Source organism: Phocoena sinus, chromosome 21, assembly GCF_008692025.1.
Source record: "Phocoena sinus isolate mPhoSin1 chromosome 21, mPhoSin1.pri, whole genome shotgun sequence".
Classification (NCBI taxonomy): Eukaryota; Metazoa; Chordata; class Mammalia; order Artiodactyla; family Phocoenidae; genus Phocoena; species Phocoena sinus.
In genome coordinates, this window is record NC_045783.1 from 11,825,879 (window position 1) to 11,847,519 (window position 21,641).

The 21,641-nt window shown below is 50.4% G+C and overlaps 2 protein-coding genes across 6 annotated transcripts in view; one reads left to right on the forward strand and one right to left on the reverse strand.

Moving 5' to 3' along the window:
• Positions 1–12,512, forward strand: part of TDRP (testis development related protein) — a 68,077-nt gene extending 55,565 nt beyond the window's left edge. The window contains exons 4-5 of the mRNA XM_032618186.1: positions 1,465–4,504; positions 7,788–12,512. Of these exons, the coding sequence (XP_032474077.1) occupies positions 1,465–1,810 (346 nt within the window). The 3' untranslated portion in view covers positions 1,811–4,504; positions 7,788–12,512. The remainder of the gene's footprint in view (positions 1–1,464; positions 4,505–7,787) is intronic.
• The window catches only part of FBXO25 (F-box protein 25), a 55,042-nt gene continuing 42,800 nt past the window's right edge, over positions 9,400–21,641 (reverse strand). The window contains exons 8-11 of one of the 5 annotated variants that reach the window (XM_032618183.1): positions 21,136–21,318; positions 19,791–19,934; positions 16,377–16,403; positions 9,400–15,781 (exon numbers count right to left, since the gene is read on the reverse strand). In XM_032618183.1, coding sequence (XP_032474074.1) covers positions 15,692–15,781; positions 16,377–16,403; positions 19,791–19,934; positions 21,136–21,318 — 444 coding nt within the window. In that variant the 3' untranslated portion in view covers positions 9,400–15,691. Of the gene's footprint in view, positions 16,404–19,790; positions 19,935–21,135; positions 21,319–21,641 lie in introns of all 5 variants that reach the window. The other 4 variants (XM_032618185.1, XM_032618181.1, XM_032618184.1 and 1 more) reach the window with 4 other exon arrangements.

A 21,641-nucleotide genomic window follows, 5' to 3' on the forward strand; every position in this document is an offset into this window, starting at 1 on the left:
AGGCCCACGTACAGCAAAAAAAAAAAATGCAAAGATTAATTGTAAACCGTAAAAGATTTTAGAAAATTGGGGCTTCCCTGGTGGCGCAGTGGTTAAGAATCCGCCTGCCAAGGGTAGGGGACATGGGTTCGAGCCCTGGTCCGGGAAGATCCCACATGCTGCAGAGCAACTAAGCCTGTGCGCCACAACTACTGAGCCTGTGCTCTAGAGCCCGCAAGCCACAACTACTGGGCCCATGTGCCCCAACTACCGAAGCCCATGCACCTAGAGCCTGTGCTCTGCAACAAGAGAAGCCACCGTAATGAGAAGCCTGCATGCCACAACAAGAGAAAGCCTGTGGACAGCAACAAAAACCCAACACAGCCAAAAATAAATAAATTTTAAAAACCAGATTTTAGAAAACAATATATTTAAGCTGACAGTGCTGCTAATTTATTATAAATATTTTGAAAGTTTAAAAAATGTATTTAGGGAGTTCCCTGGCAGTCCACTGGTTAGGACTCTGCGCTTTCACTGCCGTGGGCCTGGATTTGATCCCTGGTTGGGGAACTAAGATTCCCACAAGCCATACGGCATGGCCAACAACAAAAAAATGTTTTTAAAGATGAAAATATAAGTTCAGTGACGACCAAGTGGAATTGCCAGTGGCAGGTGACTCCTGGTGAGTCTGACCGTAGAGAGGCCTCTCTTCCGAGGACCGGGTGCCTCGGCAGCACCCATGACCCACCAGCACTGTCTGGCCCTCCCCTGCCTCTGACCCCGTGGTCGTGACCTCATGCGCCCTCTCTGCAGGGACTACACGTGTAAGTCGGTCCTCTTGGATGTCAGGGTGGCAGCTCACAGGGGGCCTGAAAACACGCCTGTGTCCTGGCCCCTCGGTCCAATTAAATGAGACTCTGAAGGGGTCGGGCCTGGACGCCGGCGTTTTTACCCGTGTCCTGAGGATGCTCCCGGCCGCCAGGCTGGGGGATTGCGGCCAGAGCCCTGAGTCGTGTGTGAGCATTCGCCTCCACAGTCGGCCGTATTTTCCTCAGAGCGCACAGCGCTCTGAGCGCTGAACGTCTGAGGCTGCAGCTCTGAATAAACCTGTGGAAAACTGAACCTGTGGTAAATGGAGTAACCCCCCGTTTCTGAATCTGGACCTGGGGCTTCTTTTCTCAGGTTGGTTCAGAGACGAGCTCGGCCTTCCGTGTGGCCTTGAGACAGTCTGCTTTTTTCTCTTCTGTTTGAGAGTGACTTTGCATTTTGCCAAGTGTGGTACCTTAAATACTGCATTCACAAGTTTCCCTAATCATGTGTAGTGACTGCTTTTTCCTTATTAATATTTCAAGTTTTACGTATAAATCTGTGTGAGCTTTCCAAATAAGACTTTTTTAAAAAAGAACCTTCTATTTTATAGAATAAACACAACTTGAGGCTCTGAGATGATTGATCACCAACACTTAACTCTTTCGTCTCCTGTAGAACTAACTTACGATTAAAAGAAGACTTGAAGACGGAGAAGAAGTCTGGATTTTGGGACAATTTGGTTTTGAAACAGAGTACACAGTCTAAGAAACCAGATGAGATCGAAGGTTGGGAGCCACCAAAACTTGTTCTTGAAGACGTGGCAGCCAACTCGGGCGACCCCATGAGTGACCGTCTGTCCGGGCCAGGCTGGGAGGAGGACGCCAGGGGCTCCACCAAGTACACCAGCCTGGCCGGCGCCGGGAACAGCTCGCGCTGGAGCCTCAGGTCAGCGGGGAAGCTGGTCAGCATCCGTCGGCAGAGCAGAGGCCACCTGACGGACGACTGGGAGGAGCTGGAGTGACAGCCCCACTCCTGCGAGTTCACAAACCCAGATCTGCCTGATTTTGCACCTTTGTTCTCATTTCATTCAGATTCCTAGAGTTTGCTGTATCACAGTGTGTTTTTAGTAGAGTATCAAGTTTGGTCTTTCTTTCCCAGATGAAAACTGCAGAGAATCTGCCCTGTGCCGTTTTATTTGGACTCTCCTCTTCAAATGCTTACTTAGGAAATTCCTCAGTGGACACGAACAGGGACCGCACATCGACTGCCTTATGTGGAAACGTCCTCCTGTCGTCCACGTGTTGCTGAGACTGGAGACGTGAGGTTTGCTGCTGTCCGGGAGGAGCGCAGTGGTAATTTGCATTTTGCCACAAAACCGTCTTCCTGTGTCCTCGGTTGCAGTTCTTTGTTCTGTGTCTTGATCCCTTTCTCTGCATGTAGCACATACGTGTAGTCTATGACACAAGAATGTAGCAGCTGCGCACTTCTCTTCTGTTGCCAGAAACCTGCAATCCAGGTGTAAAATGAATCTTCCAAAGGTCGTGTTACATTGTGTTAACTCTTCTTTTGAACTAAATTTTAAAATACGCAAGCAGAATGAGCCCTGGAGAGGCGCACCGCTGAGTGCACTGTCAGCAAGCGCGCCCTCATCCCCAGCCTCCTGTGCGCGCAGTAGATGGTGACAGTGGTTCTAACCTCCTCCTGTACGCGCAGTAGATGGTGACAGTGGTTCTAACCTCCTCCTGTGCGCGCAGTAGATGGTGACAGTGGTTCTTACCTCGAGGTTTTATTTTTATTTCTCCTGAACTTTTAAATATTGATCTTATTTTCTTCTAAAACTTTGTTCTCTGCTTTTGATTGCAGATTAAAGAATGCTATACATAAAGCATGGATCAGTTTTAGTAACTTGACAGTTAATTTTGTTTGGAAAATAATAACTCGCTTGTTGAGTTAAAACTGTATGTAAAATGATGAAAAGTGCCTCTCTTCTCTAACACCCAGGGTTTTGTTTTTCCAAATGAGAGACTGGCTGGTTTGGGCACGTCACTGAGGCATCTCGTGTGTCTCCAGACTTGCTTTCTGCCTCCCTGATAGACTGGCCCCTTGGTCAGGTACCCGTGCACGTGTGTCCTTAGCAGGACAGCTCTGATCCACGGGAGTACGTGTCTATCTCAGGTCACGGTGGCTTCACAGAGAAGGTATAGGGGTTTTTTGGTTAAAAACAAAAACCTCCAGTTACACTGTGCATTCCTCTCTTTAAAAGCCACTGTCCTCAGTGTTCAGTTCTGTGCTGTTCGACATAAAGGAGTGTCATTTAGCATTTCTGTGGACTCCGGGGGGTGACAGTGTCTGCCTGTCATCTGTCATTTCTCAATCAGTCATCTGTCTACACTCTGTCATCTCCAGCCATCTATGTACAATGTATACCTGTCCTCTAACCATCTCTCTCTCTCTGTCTGTGTAGCGTCCATCAGTCATCTATGTCCATCTTTTTCTAAGAGACAAGAAGTTTACTTCACTGAGCCTTGAAAGGGGGACATGTAAGTGGTGGTAAAATCCAGTTTGCATTAGAACCTTGAAATGGTTAATACCGGAACTGAAAACCGCGTTTCCTCGGGTAGACAGTTCAGTACATAGACTGTAGTCCTTCTCCCTAAAGAGACGCTTGCTGTGGCTGCAGACGAGCTTACGCGAGGATTTTAAAGCAGGAGCCGCGGGCTTGTCTTGGGCTAATCCTGTGTTGAGGTGCAGGGAGGCAGACCTCGTGTCCGAGGCTCTAGGCAGGGAGCTCAGCGCGGTGGTGGGGACAGCGTCCTCACTGGGGAGCCTGTGCCCGTGTGCTGCGACGCTCAGTGCCTGTGACACACCCGTGGTGCACAGCCGGCAGAACAGCTCTTCATACCACTGTTCCTTAAAACCAGACCGGGGCTGGAATATGCACAGAAATCACACTTATGTACAAAGGTTAACGTAAAAATGAATTTTTCTTCTGTTGTATCTGATTAAACAAAAATATTTGTGGGTTTTAATATAAATATTTATTGGTATGCTTTGGGGAAAAGATATTTTTTCTTCATAGAATTTACCGAAGCATCTTTGTTTTGTTCACTGGCTGATGAGAGAAGAGGTTTGTTTGAATTCTGTAAAAACATAGCTTCTCTGTGTGAAGAGTGAAGTGTCTGCTCTTTCAGCTGTCGTTTTTAACAGAAAAGTGATTGGCTTCAAAGAAGGTTGAATTCTTAATGCTGAGGTTTTTTAAAATAAAACATGCTTTATGTACTCTGACTGTTAGTTTGCACGGTTACTGGCATCCGCTTCCGGTGACTCAGTCACTCAGAGCTGATGGTACCCGTCTCGACACCTTCAACCTCATTTAAGATGCCGACAAAATGCGTAGACTCATAAATAAACGACCGACTTCAACCTCAGCTGTCAGGATGTATCTTTTGTGTATTTGAATGGACGCTCTTTGGGAACAGCAGGCGCTGCGCCTGCCCTGCCCTGGGCCCCGCTTCCGATTTACTGCAGTGACTTCACGAGTTAGAGCCTGAAGCAAGCCTCCCCTCAGCACCCAGCTGACAGGAGTACGTTCTTCACTTAATCATCTTCATCCTGTAAAAAGTTTCCATCTGTTTTTCCCAAACAGTGGCCTCTTCCGGAGAGAAACCCTGACCTCCCTTAGGGACTGGATGACCACGATGCCGTCTCAAGCCAGGTGACACGTCCGAGTCCCACCACCTTCCTTTCCCGTGGTGTGCGTGTTTCTGCCTTTCCCTCGCTGGTCTCCTGGCCTGTCCCTGCCCTCGTCCCCTCTCCCTCCCCTCCCCACTACCTCACCCACTCCTGCTCCCGTCCTGCTCTACACCTGCCTCTGGGGGCGTGTGGTTCCACTGGTGGTTTCAGACCCTGAACCTCACATACGTCACCAGATATTTTCTGACTGCTGTCACAGGCCAGGGGATTTTCTCTTCTTTCTCCCCATTTACTTCTAGCCATTTATATACTTTCTAGTTTTTATGGTTCTCGGTTGATATTTGAACAAAAGAAGAGCAGAACACTATTTTATAAGCTTTAAAGAAATGAATTGGCTAAAAAGTTTTTAACTTTGTGATAAAATAGTCCAAAGGGGGGTACAGACGGTGCTGAATGACTGACCAAGGGACCTGCTGCTGCCACTGCTTTCATTTGGCGGAAGAGCGGTTCTGGGTGATGGATGCGGGGCAGGAACGCCCTCCGAGGGGGTTTCCCAACGCCTGTGCCCTGAGGACAGGCACCGTCACTTCCTAGTAGTTGCCGCTTCACCACAAGGGTCTGATGGGTCTGTGACCCACACGTGATGCTGTCGTGGTGAGTGCATGTCCTCACGGCTGTGTTCTGTAGTTTGTAATCGTGAATACAGGACCCAGCCTGGTCCAGAACTGTCTGCAGGGCACCTCCTAGGTCGCAGGGTCCCTTGGGGCTCCTTGGGGCAGGGGGGTGGGGTAGGGTGGTGGATGGCCACATCCTGTCCCAGCCTGGTCCACTCGGTGCTGGCCAGCTGTTACGTTCAGCCAGCTGAATGCACCTGCTTTCAGAAAAAGCACTACTTCGTAACCTAAATGGCCTTCGATTCATGTTGTGAAGAGTCACGTTGCAATGAACAATTACCCATCTTCACCAATAGCAGAACAAAGTGATGAACTGTTGATAGATTTTGGCCGCTGTTGAAAAATGTAAAATTTCTACTGAAAGAAAGAAGCCGTCTCAGGATTTGGAAAATATTTGAGCTGTGTCTTTTAGTAACAGGGTGATGAACGCAAAGGTGACCCCCAGGGTGTGAGGTGTCACAGTGGGTCTAGAAGGAAAGCCCCGCATAGCTGGGTAGCACCCCGGATTTGGTGCCCCTGATGAGGTCATTGTGTTACCCTGGAGACAGTGGCCCAGCACCCGACTTTCCTCAAACCCACGGGGAGAATGACGTGGCAGACGAGACCTTTTAACGGTTGCATTCGGATGAGGGATTGCAGGTGACTTTCACCTCTATGTTTTTCACGCCTTCTGGGGTATTTTGAAAAATCAGTTAGACAAGCGTACTGACCACGTTAACAAGCAAACCAGCTCCGCTCTGGGTTTTTCTAACCATGTTGTCTCCCCGCTGTGTTCGCACAAGGACAGGTCAGGGCGTTGCGGCTGGTCCTGAGGTTGTGGGAAGGTGAGGTGTGGCCGGGCCAGCCCCGCAGGGGGCCCTGACCCGCTCCGTTGTTGGGGCTGCGCCCAAGGCTACCATGACCCGGGCACGGCTCCCGAGTCCTCCTGAGAGTGGGGATGTGGCCTGGAGGGACGACCTGCCCGGGCCTGCGGCCCCCGAGTCTCCCCACGTGCACAGATGAGACGGGGACTTGGCAGTGAAGCCATGGGGGGAATAAACCGAAAATTGGCTTCTTCCCTGTGAGGAAGAGGCCGTCTTTTCTGACCGGGTGTCTGTGTTCCAGTTCCCAAGTGGCGACTCTAGCCTTCACGCAGGAATTCTGAATTTAGAAATGGTGCCTTTAAACAGAACAGCAAGGGAGAGATGACACGTGGCTGTGGCACGTGTATCTGCCTCGCGGGGGGAGGGCAGTGAGGAGACCTCAGACTCTGGCGTCGGGCTCCCTGGTGCCGCCCGGACTCCTGCGGGGCACCTGGCCCATCGGGGCTCCCAGAGGCAGTGCCACTGCGCCCGTTTCACAGATGATCAGAGTGTGCTCCGAGGCACTCGTTGGACCAGGAGCTGAGATCCAGGTGGGGAAGCCGGAGGCACCTGCTGTTCTGAGGGGTCTGACGTGTCCCCAGGACTGGTTGGGGGTGCAGGGCCTGGCTTCAGACTCACAGGGACGGGGGTCTAAATGCTGGCTTAGACCCCGGGAGGCCACACAGTTTGTCCCTCGTCCCAGAAGGCGTGGCTGGATAGGGTGTGGCTGGCGTGGAATGCGGTGGTGAGGGCCAGGCGAGGCTGCGGGGCGTCTGGGCAGGTGTCCCCACCTGGCGGTCCCTCCTGGACGGGTGGAGCCCCCTGCCCGTGTGCACCGGGCAAATGTTTTCATGAAGCGGACGGAGCATGGGATTCAGTGGGGTGAGGAGGCCGTGTAGCTGGTGGACGGGAAGCTGAGAGGCTGGCAGAGTTTGGGAGACGTTCCTGGGGCAGCAGGGGTGCCAGGGCCTCGGAGCGGGAAGTTACTCCGGATCTGCAGGCTCTGCGAGGCTGGTTCAAGGAAAGGGGCTCCTCCTGGACTAAGCTTTTCGCACCTGTCAGCCACCCAGGGTCCCGATGGTGAAGCAGCCAGCGCCCAGCTTCTGTGCATTCACAGCTCATCCATCCCCAGTGAAACAGTCATTCTCCTTTTAACAACAGGAAAGGCCACACTCGGCTGTGAACAAGAGTCCCCACACCTCGGTCACTCTGTGGGTCCTGAGGAATTGGGGGCCCCCGGGTCTCAGTGTGTGTGGGAGTGTTAAGAGTTGTGCTTTTTCTGTACAGCGTGTGCCACTCCTGAGCCCGGTAGCAGCAGGCATGTGCAAGGGAGGCCAGATTACACCTAAACCTCTAAGTGGTGGTTATTTTTCATAATTAACCTGGCACATTTCAATTTGGAAGTGACAAGCATTTCAGTTTTTAAAAACTGTATTATGGAAAATATCTATGCAAAGGTGAAAACAGTGCAGTGGGCAACTCAGCCACTGAGATTCCACAGTTGCTGAACGTGTCATATTTGCTTCACGTGTGTGTTTACCTGATAAACGATTTCAAGGCTGAGATATATGTAAGTAAAGTACAGACATCATGACGTTTCACCCCTGAATGCGTACAGCATGCATTTCTAAGAACGAAGCTATTCCCCCAGCATAACTAACTACTACGTCAATGGCACACCTCACAAAATTAACCATTCCCTAACATCATCCAATACCCATAGATACAGTCAGGTTTTCCCAATTGTCTGGAAAATGTCTTTTTAGCTGCTTTTAATTTTGTCCTCAAGACCACGACATGGTGTATGGATTGTGCCTGGCCTGCTGCAGGGGCTCAGCCGATACTAAGGTAGGTGTGAAATGTGGGCATGGGGATGACAAGTTCCCTCCCTCCTCACCTGCCTGCAGTTGCCTCTCTCCGCCTGCAGGAATGTGTGTCTGGGGACTTGCTTCTGTACAAATCCACCGCTTTGTGCTGGGGTCTGATACTCAAGAGTCCTTTCTCTGGGTATCGGCCAAGTTTCTGATTCTGTCCCAGGCCTCTGTCATCTGTCTTCTGGTCGCCAGTCTCCCTCCAGGGTCTTTGGCCTCAGTGAAGTGGTGGACAAGTTTATATAATTAGAAGTTAATGTCTCAGCATGACTTTTCAGAATTGCAGAATTTAGTGATAAAGGCAGGGTAGAATTTTAGCTTTCAAGAGTTGAATAAATCTGGAAGGGGGTGGTGATGGGAAAAATATCATTTGCTTTGAGTTTTCTTTTTGAGAAGTATTTTTTTCTTTAGAGGCTAGGGTTTCAAAATTCTCTTCTCCCTAGAAACTTAGAACTGGCTGAGTAAGCTAGCAGGAGGATGCCAAGAATTTTTGTTCTGTAAGAAATCTCCAAAGCTCAACATGCAGAAGCGCCTGGAAGACCAGTTTCCCTTGGGAACCAGTGAGCAGGACCCAGATGAGGGCGTTGCTCTCCCCCAGGAGATACGCAGCTCTATTCTAGTACTTCGCTGTTTCTCTCACTTTATAATTTTGGGTGCTTACAGGTCTTCAAAAGGCAATGTGAGATAAAATACTGGAAAGATATCAAAATTTAAGTAATTACCTTGAAGTAGAATTATGGGTAGCATTTTGTTTTTTGTATATTGGCTTTTTAACAAAACTTTTTACAGTGAATATACATTACTTTTGTGATAAAAAAACAGGGCGACGAATGTTGAAAAAGTAACACCTCAGTTTTTAAATGGAAAATAGCAAACATATCCAAAAGAAGAAACAAAATTATATAAATCATGGGTTGGCACACTACAGCCTAGTGGACAAATGTGGCCGTCCCCCCTGTACTTACTTATGTGGCATACAAGTTAAGAATGTTTACATTTTCAAATGGTAGAACAACTTAAAAGAATAATATACTGTGACACATGAAATCCCACAGAGTTTAACTGGAACACTTGCTATCAGTGTCCCCCCCACGCAGTCCAAGTCTGAGTTACGGTATAGATTGTCTATGGCTGCAAGAGAGAATGTGGGCCCTGAAAAGCCAAAAATACTTAACACCTGCCTCCTCACAGAAAATCTGCTGAACCCTGGTGAAAACTCCTTCATGTACACATCCTTCCCCTCTACAGTTTTCAGCTCCTGGCCAATCTTGTTTTTGTCTTTAGTCACCCCCTAGCCTCAACCAAGAGAATTAATTATGTTAAAGTAAATCCCATAATCCTGTAATTTCATCATCTTCATGTTGTTTAAATTTAAAAGTTGAGAATTTACCAAGAAGATGTAATAATCATAAACGTACATGAACAAACATTAGAGCTTCTAAACATACGAAGCAAACACTGAGGAAAGAAGAGCCAGCTCTATATTACAGTAGGAGACCCCAATACCCCACTTCAAGAAGAGACAATATCCACCATTAGGTCAATCAATTTAATACACGTTATTATACACAGAACAAAGGAAAAACATGACCATTTCAATTGATGCAGAAAAAGCAGTTGACAAAATTCAACACCCTTTCACGATGGAAATACTCAACTAATTCTGAATAGAAGGAAACTGCCCCAACATTATACAGCCATATAAAAAGTCCCAGCTGACATCCTCTCAATGCTGAAAGACTGAAAGCTTTTCCTCTAAGATCAGGAACAAGACAAAATGCCCACTCTCACTACTTCTGTTCCACACAGATTGGAAGTCTGCACCAGACAGAGCCATCTGGGCAAGAAAAAGAAAGAAAGCATCCAAATTGGAAAGGAAGTATTAAAATTTTCTGTTTGCAGGTGGCATGATCTTACATGTAGAAAATCCTAAAGACGACAACAAAAAATCAACATACAAACATCAGTTGCATTTCTATACAATAACAATGAAAAATCCAAAGAGGAAATTAAGAAAATTCCATTTTTAATGGCAACAAAAAGAATAAAACACTTAGGAATGCACTGAGTGAAAAAGGCTGAAAGAAAAAGACACAAATAAGTGGAAGACATCCCATGTTCATGGATTGGAAAACTTCCACCCAAAGCAATCTATAGAGTCAATACAATCCCCACCCAAGTCATAATGGCATATTTGGTCAAATGATTTTCAGCAAGGGTGCCAAAACCATTCAGTAGGGAAAGGACAGTCAACACACTTTGCTGGGAAAACCACATATCCACATGCAAACGAATGAAGTTGGATCCTTACCTTATTATGCCTCGTGCAAGAATTAAAACTATAAAACTCTTAGAAGAAAACATAGGGAGAAAGCTTCATGACACTGGATTTGGCAAATGAAATCCTGGATATGACACAAAATGTGCAGGCACCAAAAAAAAGAATAGAGAAAGTGGACATCAAAATTAAAAACCTCTGTGCATCCAAGGACACAATCAACAGAGTGAAAAGGCAACCTAGGGAATCGGAGAGAACATTTTCAAGTTGTCTAGATGGTAAGGACTTAGTGTCCAGAGTTGTAGTAGTTCTTTCTATATTCAACAACAAAGCCACATACAACTCAATTAAAAAGAGGGCAAAGGACCTGAATAGACATTTCCCCAAGAAAGACACATAAACAGCCAACAAGCACAGAAGATGCTCAACATCACTTCTCATCAGGGAAATGAAAATCAAAGCCATAATGAGATATCACCTCCCAACCATGTGGACAACTACTATAAAAAACAAGCAAAAAAAGCCCAACCCCACAAGATAGCAAGTGTTGGTGAGGATGTAGAGAAATTGGAGCCCCTGGGCACTGTTAGAGGCTGCACCATTTTACACTCCCACCATGGAAAATAGTATGGTGGTTCCTCAAAATACTAACTATATAATTAGCACATGATCCAGCAATTCCACTTCTGGGTATACATTCAAAAGGAAACGAAACCTTTATCTAGAAGAGAGATGTGTACACCAGGTTGACAGCAGCCCAAAGGTGGAAGCAACCCAAGTGCCCATCAACAGACAAACAGAATGTGGTCCAACCACACAATGGAACACTATTCAGCTCACAAGTGAAGGAAATCCTGAGTGATGCTACAACACGGGTGAAAAGACAACTACTTTATGATTCCAGTTACATGGTGTGTCTACAGCAGTCAGATCCACGGAGACAAAGTAGATGGTGGGGGCCAGGGGCTGGTGGATGGGGAAGGGGAATCAGTGTTTAATGGGGACAGTTTCTGTTTGCAGAGATAAAAAGTGTTCTGCAGATGACGGTGGTGGTGTTTGCACAACAGTGTGAATGTACCTAATGCCACTGGACTGTACACTGAAAAACGGTTAAGATGGCCAATTTTATGTGTATTTTACTGCAATTAAAAATTTTTAATGACATTTGAATTCTCTATGTAGATTAAATAGTAAAAAGCTACTTGCATTTGTCTGTGCAAATTTCTCAAATGACTGTCAAAGAAAAGTGAAAATTTTATCCAAATAAAAACAACATAGTTGAGGTGTCTCTCCTGTCTGACACAGAAGAACAAACACTGTGTGTGAAGAATCTCGCCATCCTGAGCGAGAGGCACGTGAAAAGCCCTCTTGCGTCCTCAGGTGGCTGTGCTCTGAGCACCTCTGTTCTCCATGTGGGCCTGAGTCGGTGCTGGGGGCGGGGAGGGCAGCAGGACCCCCAGGAATACGCCTGAGAGATGCATGTGCCGATGACACCGAGAAGGTGCTGGCGAAGGGGCGCTGCAGTCACACCTGTGCGGTGGGAAGGAGCAGGCCACACCAGCCATAGCAGGGGTCGGGAAGGTGCACGTGGCATGTCCCTGCTGGGATTCTGGGGGGGCGCCCAGGGGACACTGTTCTCCAAAAGTGAGGGTCTGCTTCCTCTGCAAAAAGGGACAGAAAGCAGAGCTCGTCTGGAGTGAGGTCAGAAGACGCGACCACACCCAGGTAGGAGCAGGGGAGTGCGAGCTGAGAAGCAAGTGGGTGTCGGGCCTTTCAGCCGAGCAGGTGTCGGCAGCAGGAAATCACTGGGTCCTCCCAGGTTTGCAGATCCTTGGGTATCTCACCGGGTGGGGGTGATGCTGCGTTTGGTGGGGAATACAGGAAAGGGAGAGGAGTGAAGCATATGCATTTTCTCACACCGTTAATGAAAGAAAGAAATGTCATAAGCCAAGACAGCTTCTGCCTTTTCATCTATGGTTTTCAGCACACTTCCTTCTGTAACTATGGAGGAAAGCAGCAGATGAAGTTTACAGCCCGTTTATTGCTAGGTTAGGGCCCATGATGAAGAAAATGAGCTCTAACCAAGATACGTCTCAACTAAGACAAAACTACTCTATCCCGTTAAAGGCAAAGGATTTTCCAAAAGGGAGGATGTCACTAAACTGAAAACAGACGCTTCTCCTCAGTAACTTCAGTTTCCAAGGAATTATCCTAATGCTTAAAGGAGGACACACACCAATTCTTCACAAACCCTTCCCAGAAAATGGGAGGGAACGCTCCCGAGGCAAGCTCCTTCTAGGAGGCTGTTTTCACCCTGATACCAAAACCAGACAAAGACTCACCAGAAAAGCACAGCTAATCTCTCTTGTGAAAATGCTCAGTAAAACCAGCAAACTAAACTCACCAACTGTGTATGGAAACCACATGGGACGTGGGCCTGAAAATGCAAGGTGGGTTCAACATACAAAAGTCAACACACGACCACCTCTGTAGATGTAGAAAGAGCACTCGACAAAATCTAACATCCTTTCATGGTTAAAAAAAAAAAAAAACACGTCAACAAAGCGAGGCTGGATGGGAGCACCTCACCCTGATACAGGCGTCCACAGAGGCCCAGCATGCACCACACCCACAGGCGAAGGGCAGGGAGCCTCCCAGGAACATGCTAGGATGTGTGTGCACTGCCATCCACGTGCATGGGGGTCTGGCCGGAAAGCTGGGAAGGAGAGGAGAGAGGGAAGGAGGGAGGGAGGGAGGGAAGAAAGAAGGAAAGGTGAAAAGCCACCTCTATTTGCAGAGGACACGATGTATATCCACGTCCTAAGGAATCTACAAAAATTACCGCTAGGTTTAATTAGTGATTTCAGCAAAGTTACAGGATACAAAATCAGTATACAAACACCTTACATGAGCATTTTGTTTGATTCTGTATGTTTGTTAGAATCTATATGATTCTTAAAGCAGCATTTACAGCAGAAATAACATCAAATCCTTCAATACTGTCCCTAAAGGAGACATGGTTCTCCATGGACAGCCCTGAGCAAACGCACAACAGATGCCATGAAACTCCCAGACTAGCACCGGGACCTGCTGCAGAACCTAATGTGGCTCCTCCTGGCCCATGAGTCACAACCCGGGGGAGAAAATGTACCTCAAGGCAAAGGAAGACGCCACAGACTTCCAGATGCCACTTCCTGAGGGTGGCAGTTCCCGCAGGGGCAGCTCTGGGCCCGCTCCTGGCCGTGCTGAGAGGGTAGAGGGCGTGCAGATGACGCATCGTGGGGAGTGACACCGTGCAGCCCGAGTCTGGTGAGCCCGCTGAGGGAACCACACTCAGAAATGACACATGAACCTGCAGCTCAGGACGATCCCTCTCTTCCTGTTCACGTCATCTGATCTTCCGTAAATGAGTGATCAGGACCCAGGAACTGTGTGCCTGGAACTCTCTGCCTGCCCCCAAATGTATCCTGCTCACGCCCCCTCCCAGTGCTGCGGGCCTCAGGCACACCTGCTATAGGTTTTGCCAATGCCTGTGTGTGGTTTTGGGTCCAAGCACATCTGCTGCCTCTGGAAACGGGCTAATTAACAGGGGGAACAGCTGGACTCTTCTCCCAAGACTTTTAATGTTATCTGGGGAAAAAACTCACTTCAAGAGGTTAACGTCCTCCTAAGAAGAAACTTATACAAAAAAGACTAACACCCAAAAAGTAAAACAGGCAAAGAACCCAATTAGGTAATTTGCCAAAGCAAAACAAAATACAGGGCTTCCCTAGTGGTGCAGTGGTTAAGAACCCGCCTGCCAACGCAGGGGGCACGGGTTCGAGCTCTGGTTGGGGAAGATCCCACATTCCGCAGAGCAGCTAAGCCCATGTGCCACAACTACGGAGCCTGCGTGCTGCAAACACTGAAGCCTACGTGCCTAGAGCCCGTGCTCTGCAACAAGAGAAGCCACCAGAATGAGAAGCACGTGCACCGCAACGAAGAGTAGCCCCCGCTCGCCGCAACTAGAGAAAGCCCGCGCGCAGCAACGAAGACCCAGCTCAGCCAAAAATAAATAAATTTATATATTAAAAAAAATACAGAAACAACTCGCCAATAAGCTTTCAGAAGACATGTCCTACCTCACAGCCTCTTCACGTCCATCTTCGGGGGAGAAAGATGCCGCCTTCCATCCTCGCCAGTGCTCTGGAAACATCCTTACAAACAACTGACTCGTTTCCCTGGTTCTGCTTCTCGTTTATCGTAAGATCATCAGATGCACAAAGGTGCACATGTGGTGATGCTGATCACAAAGTGATCTGTTCCAGCTGTGTGGTACCAGGTCGCCAGTAAAAACCATTATTTTCACAAACACTTTTGAAAAAAAGGCTGGTTATAAAATGAAAACAGTATATATGATGTTTACGGTTTTATGAAAAGCTTTCACCCAATACACACAGAGGGAAACTATCATTTGACAATTAAGCATAGTCTTGGCTGTGTCAGTTCAGCACAATGTAGTGAAAATACACTCTTTATTTACAAATATGCAAAACAGCAAATTTCCATGTGCTAAGAAGGAAGTAGAAATGACTTTGCTTGGGTCCTTGACCCTGTTCAGTCTCCCCTACACCTGCCGGGGCCATTCCTGCATTCCTTCTGGTAAGCACAGCTATCTCTGGGTGGCAGGGTTATATGCAAGTTTTATTCTTTTATAAACCTTTATTTTCAAAATCTTCTAAAACGTACATGCAGTATTTTTAAAAATAAAACAATGTTTGAAAGGTTTCAATAAATGATATCAAAATCATTGATACTACTTCCTTCCGTAAGATGCAAAACTGATGAAGTTAAAATCGGTAGATAAACGAGACTTATTACTTCGCCTGCAAACGGGGATTCAGAGCACTACAGTGCAGGTCACACTGGGCTGGCCCCCAGGTCAGGGCCCCTGCCTGCCAGCATCGGGCCATGAGCCCAGGATCACAGCCCCAGACTCACGCCTTTGTGGGTCTCGGATGTCTGCACAATTCACAACCCCACGCTGAGCACCCAGAAGACATGCACATACTTCCCTGGGTTCCTTCTGTACCCAAGAGTATTCATATGGACACGACCAATACAGTCAAAATACATCTCAAGAAAAATAAATATTCTGCACAATGTCCTTACAAGGATCAATGATCTATCCCCGCCCCCGATCACTACAAAATCAGGAAACTATCATTTGACAATTAAGAAGCGTATGCTTGGCTGTTAGTGTCAGTTCAGCACAGGATGCGGTGCTGAAAATACAGACTCTTTCTGAACCACATTCACAAACATGCAAAGTTGCACATTTTAATGCGCTTAGAAGAAAAGCATTTTTTAAAGAAGGAAGTAGAAATGATTTTCCTTGGGCTCCCTGGCCCCACTTCATGGGTGGAAACAACAGATGCTCCCGCCCGCAGGTGCCAGGGCACTTTTCCACGTCCCTCCACGCCCTCCAGCCTGGGCACCAGGTCACGGCTCGGTCACGGAGGACGCGTCCTACCACGCTGCCCAGACCACGGCACGGTTGGGCCCTTAGAACTTGAAGAGGTCGATGAAGTGCTGCGGGGACACAGGCGTGAAGCAGCTGTCAGGGTCAGCAGCCGTGCAGGGGTGGCCCGAGTCCTGCGGGAGGAGTGGGTCGTTACCACACGGGGCGTGTTTCTGGAGGGAACGCAGCTCAGAAGTCGCCAGCTGCTTGTTTAAACACGCCCCGGACCCCACCACAAAGGTGCGTGGACAGCAAGCGATGAGAACTACGAAAATGAAGGCAGCCACACGGCTCCCCGGGGGAGAGACTTCCCGAAGGAATTCCTGCTCCAGTGGACGGGGAGACGGGCCGCCCTGAGTTAGGGCCCCAGAGGGAGCCCTGGGCTCTGCGCCCCCGTCCTGGCCGCGCTCCTCCCCTCCCGCCGTGGGTCAGGGTCCACCCCGGGACCTGCTCTCGGCACCGCCCACCCCACTCACCAGAGGGCCCAGCCCTGCATCCCGCAGCAGAAACGGGGCTCAGGTCAGGAGACAGAGCAGCCTCAGGACTGGGGGCCAGTAAGGCCGGGGACCCGGCGGCAAAGTCTACACCCTCCCTCTGGTCTACAGGGCAGCTCATGGGACCCCCGGTCATGGCGAAGCAAGCAGGCCAGTCGCACATCAGCAGAGGGTGCGGCCTGAGGGGCACCAGCCTCCTGGGGACGCGCGCAGACGCGGGCAGAGCAGGAGGTACCTCGAGTAATAAAGCAAGGCGGCAGTCCTTGGAGACGGCGGAGAAAGGGTCAGGAAGGAGTGCAGAGAAGGGAGGAAAAAAGGGAAAACAGGGTTATTAGGAAGAGCCAGACTGTACTTAGCATTTAGGCTGGATGTGTGTTATTTACGAAAATGGCTAAAGTCATCGGACAGCTGAATCCGAGGCAGCGTCCAGCACCTGGAGGGCCACCTGGGACACTGCCAGTTTCCACTTCCTTGAGTCTCGGACTGACACCTGATGAGGCTGCGGAGCTAAATAACCGTCGGAACTGTTCACTGGAAGTGCACAGAGCGACACTGACACATACGGTTTACACTGCAAATATTCATGGCAGGTTTCTCGGAAGCTCCCTCATTCCCTCTTTGCTGTCTGAGAGTCAACTCCTTGGAATGCGGAGCACGAACCAGACTCCAGCAAGCCCAGTGACCCCAGAGCCCGGATCCCGCGCGGACCCCTGCGCATCCACGGTTTTCAGCTCGAGGTCAGCACCAACCTGCCGCTCTCGCCTCTTGCCGGCCCGGCCACCTGGCCCGGCTTCCCCACCCTCGCTGGAGATGGGGGCTGGCCATCAGCGCAGGCTGGGGCCAGCAGCCTCCCTGCTCCGGCCACAGACCCACGGTGTGGACCTGGCAGTGGACACGCCGAGACAAAAAAGGACACGGGGTCCTGATTCCCAGCCTTTAACTGGACTCATTCTGTCCGGCTTCCAACTCACCCAACCCCCAGTGTTGACCGAAGTTCAATGAAGTCGAGAAACTCAGCTGGAGGACCGTCAGGCGGAAGGAACATGGCGGTCTCGCGTCACTACTCAGCAACCCGGGAGGGCCGGCCCACGGAAGCCAGACAGACCCCGAGCAGGCACCTGCGCTTGCCTGAGTGACTCGGCTCAGTGACTCCAAGACCATGGTGCACAGTTCTTAAGCCCAGTATTTCCCCTTCTTTCACTTTGGAGGAGTTACCACAAAGGCAGGTAGAAAACTAACCCCCAGACTCCAGAGAGTGAAGCCAGAACAGACAGGACGGCTGGGGCAGCTGAGAGGTCAGAGCCCAGGCCCACGTGGGCGCAAGAGGACGAGTCTGGCAGCGTGCGGGAGCCGGACCATGGCGGGTCCCCACCAGCACCCGGCGGCATCCGATGGTGTCACGCTGCTGTCTCCCCATCGGCAGGAAGTGCTGGCGAAGGTGAGTCAAAGCGCAGGGGCCACTTCTGAGCACCAGCCCCGCGCAGGGCAGGGCACTGCTTAACCTTCACGACTCCACGCGGCAGGTCTGCCCCGACAGGAGGCTTCACGAGGCTGGGAACTAGGGTGGGGCCATGGGATGGTGTGGCATGAGCCGGTGGGGGGAAAGCGCGGTCAGCTGAGGCAACGCAGGGGGCCTTCCTCGGGAGCTGACACTGCAAGCAGTTTCCACCAGAAATTCCAGAGACTCATCTTTTTTTTTTTTTTTTTTTTTTTAAATTTCCACCCACAGATTCAGAATAAAGTTGGAATGGCCTCTAGGAGAAAAAGCTACAGTGTGACCCCACGGGTGGACCGAGCCAGGCCCTGAGGCCTGAGGCTGCATGGACATCGAGGTGCTCAGCTTTCAAGGCAAGACTGAACATTTCAGAGCCAAAAGACCAGCAGGAGACACTTGTTCTGAATTTTCATAAACAAAAGAATCCGCAGGCCAATTCTTCTGGAAATCTAAAAAATCACATCTCAATTTAAAAAATCCAGAACTTCCGTGCTTCTCGATGCCTCAGCATCACATTCTTACACCAACAGCAGGGAGACTAAGGAGGGCGCCTCTCTGTTCACGACTTCAGAGACAGGGCTCCCACACTCTCCACACTCTGCAACGACATTCTTAGAGAAACGCCCATCACATCCGCCCCAGGAAGAAACACCACTGCTCCCAGTCTCTCTCTGGAATAAAGTGATCTGCTCAGGAGAACAGAAAACCCTGGGGAGGAGCGTCAGTTCAGAGCAGCAACCAGACGGTCTCATCTGCTCTGACTCAGCCGTGAAGATGCCTCCTCACGTGTTTTCCACGGGCACCTGCCCGGGTATGCGTTTTCTATCCCTGTGATTGGGACCAAGGGCGCACAGTAAGGGCTCCGCTCCATGTACTGTAATCCCGCTGACTGATTTGCCTGCGTCCCCACGCAACGCGGCCGGCACACCGGCGAGAATGAGCGCGAGGTGCCCCTGCCCCAGAGGAACAAGGTTCCACAGAACAGCCACTGCAGCCGTGTAACACATTTCTTCTTTTTAATTGTGTGGGAAAAGCCACACTAGAATACAAAACAACCAATTACCAATGACGTGACCTCCTGTTGGTCATGAGTGGGGACAGCAGGACCTGCTCGCCTGCAGCCCAGGAGGTAAAGCTCTGTTGACACAGGGGCTCTCACCCCACAACCACGGGTTATAGTTAAAAAAGAGCCACATTACCACGGATATAATCTGAAATGAAAACAATTTAAAGTAGTCATTTCTCTTCCAACAGTTTAGAGTCTGCCATGTAATCCATGCAACAAATTACAGATAAATGAAGAGCAAAAGAAATACACAAACAGCCAAGGCGCTGACCAGGCGGAAGGCCTGCGGCCTTACAGCCACGCCCGAGGACACGGAGGGGCAGGCGCAGACCGCCTGCCAGTTTCGCCACTTTTCTCCCTAGTGAAATTTCACCACGTTAACAAGCAACTTCAAACTCAAGGCAAACTATGGAAATGATTTCACTGAGAGGAGGTGATGGAAGCACCCCACTCCCCCGCCCTGGAAACTTGTTTTTATCAGAGTCTGGACAGGAGAGGAAGGGAGCCAGAGAGGGAGGGGATGGGCCCAGACAACTGCGGACGTGGCTCAGTCTCCACCAAGGACCAGACTTGCTAAGTGTGGCTCAAACACATGAGAAGCCTGGGCACCTTCATGGGCCTCGCCTCTGCTCCAGGCACAGGGCTGTGAGGAGAAGCCCCCTGGAAGTGCCATCTTCGGGCGTCCCGACGGTGGAGGCTGAGGCCGAGTGTGGAGGGCAGCTGAGGGGCCCCCTCGGCTTCCAGAAGAGGGTGGGGGATCCTGAGCCTCGACAACAGCAGAAAGCAGCCCCGCCAGGACTCGGGCCGAGGCGCCAGCCAGCGCGCTCACCACCCTCGGGGACAGCCCCCCCCCCCCACCTGCTACCACAGTGCAAGGGGACGGGGTGAGTGGCCCGACGTTCAGGTCCAACTGCAAGTTGTTCTACGTTTGTGAACCTGTTCCCCTGCCCCAGTCCTTGGTGATACATCATTATCTTATCACAAATACAACTTGCCTTTTTTTTTTTTTTTACCATTACCGTTAGGTGAATAGTTTGTTTCTCCAAATTTTAATCCTCAAACTCCAAGACTACATCTGAAATTTTTACCTTCCAAAAGAGGATGCTGCAGTGCCGACAAAAGTGCAGTGTGTCTCCGTACTGTTCCTTAGTGGGGTAATGTTTCTGAAGTGCAAAATACATCAACTTCCATTCGATATGACCTTTTTCTGAAAGGATCAAGTGTCTACAAAACTAGACAGACAAAATTCTGTTCAGAATCAGATGGTTTTCATAGCATAACAATTTTTTAAAAGCAGTATACTGCATGAAACATTCAATTATTAGAAATTAAATTTCAAATATAATTCAGCCTATACACTGGAATACCATGCAGCTGTTAAAGAGACTTAAAGGTTCCGATCTGGAATGATATCCATGACATACTATTAAGCTAAAAGTAAGTTACTACATCATGTGTCTGCCAGGGACTTGTAACTAGAACACAAAAAGAACACAACTCAGTAACAGAAAGACAATCCAAACACAAAATGGGCAACAAGCACATGAAAAGATCTCAGCGCCTCGGGCATCAGGGATGGGAGGAGGCAGCCCCTCACGCCCCCCGTGAGGCTGTGACCAAACACTCAGAGTAACAGGTGGGGATGGGGGCGTGGAGCAGTCGGGGGCTGCCCGATGGGGCGGCGACTTTGAGCAACAGCTTCTCGGTTCCTTGGAATATTAGACTCCACTCCGGGGCGCCCCCCCCCGCCCCGCCCCGAGAAGGGGGACCATGGCGGCCCCGTGGCCTGGCCGCACCCAGCCTCACCCCCTCCAGCACGCACGTCTCAGTTTCAGGGCCTGAACCTGCTCACCTCCAGGACGCCCCTGCCCGCCATGCCCCCCAGAGTGGCCGTGTCCACCTAGGGGACGAGCACGTGACCCCACACATCCCCCAAGCCCATGTCTGAAGAGGCACGTGACACCTGTCCCTTCGGCAAGGAGCCCCTGGGGCAGGATCGCATCCTGCCTCATCCGAGACTGTTCCCTGCCCTTCACGCTGCCGTGCGTGTGGTGGATGCCCAGCTGTCGGTGCTTCACTCCAGAAACAACACGGGGCGGGGGGCGAGGAGGGGGGCAACGATGAGGGGGACACACAGGAGTCCGCCGGTCCCCGTGGCTAGTCCCGGTCCTGGGAGGGCAGGGGTGCGGGGAGCGGGTGGCCACCCATGATCCCAGAGGTGACACACCACCCGGAGAGGGGCCTCGAGTTATGGGAAAGACGAGGGGCACGTCCTCGACAGGAAGAACCTGCTCTTGTTCTGCTTCTCTGTTCTGGGCTGTGCTTAGAATCACAGCTCTTTCTCAACATGAAGAACGAGCTTTCCCGTAAGTGATTCTAGTCCATTCCCCGAAGTGGCCAGGCCTGGCCGCTGGGGCCGGAGCCCACGCTCACCTGCTTCTCACCGAAGTGGTACTGGCAGAGCTTCTTCCACAGCCGCCGGTCCTCGCTAAGCGCGGACAGTGTCGGGGTCACCTGACCCAGAGTGACGATGTCCCACCCATCCGAGAACCTGTACAGGATGTTGCTGAGCATGTGCACGGGAAGGTCGCTGAGCGTCAGGCCGCTGTCCACCTGCTGGGAGGAGCCGCGCACTTACTCCAGCGAGAAGGCGCAGGAGCGTGGCACTCACACTGACGTCTGAGGCCCAGGCGACGGGAAGGCCGCCCGCCCCTCTTTCCTCCCCACTTCTCTCCAGATAACGCCCAGCAGCGGCCCTGCCTGGACCTGCGCGACAAGCATTCCCTTCCCTGGGGATCCCGACCACTGACACCCACACTCCCCGAGTTCGCCAGCTGACGAGGCGTCACCACGCGTCAGCTACTAGGGGACAGTGGCACCTGGCCACGTCTATCAAGGCCTGGATAGCAGACACGCCCCAGGTGCATGTGTCTTCAGGC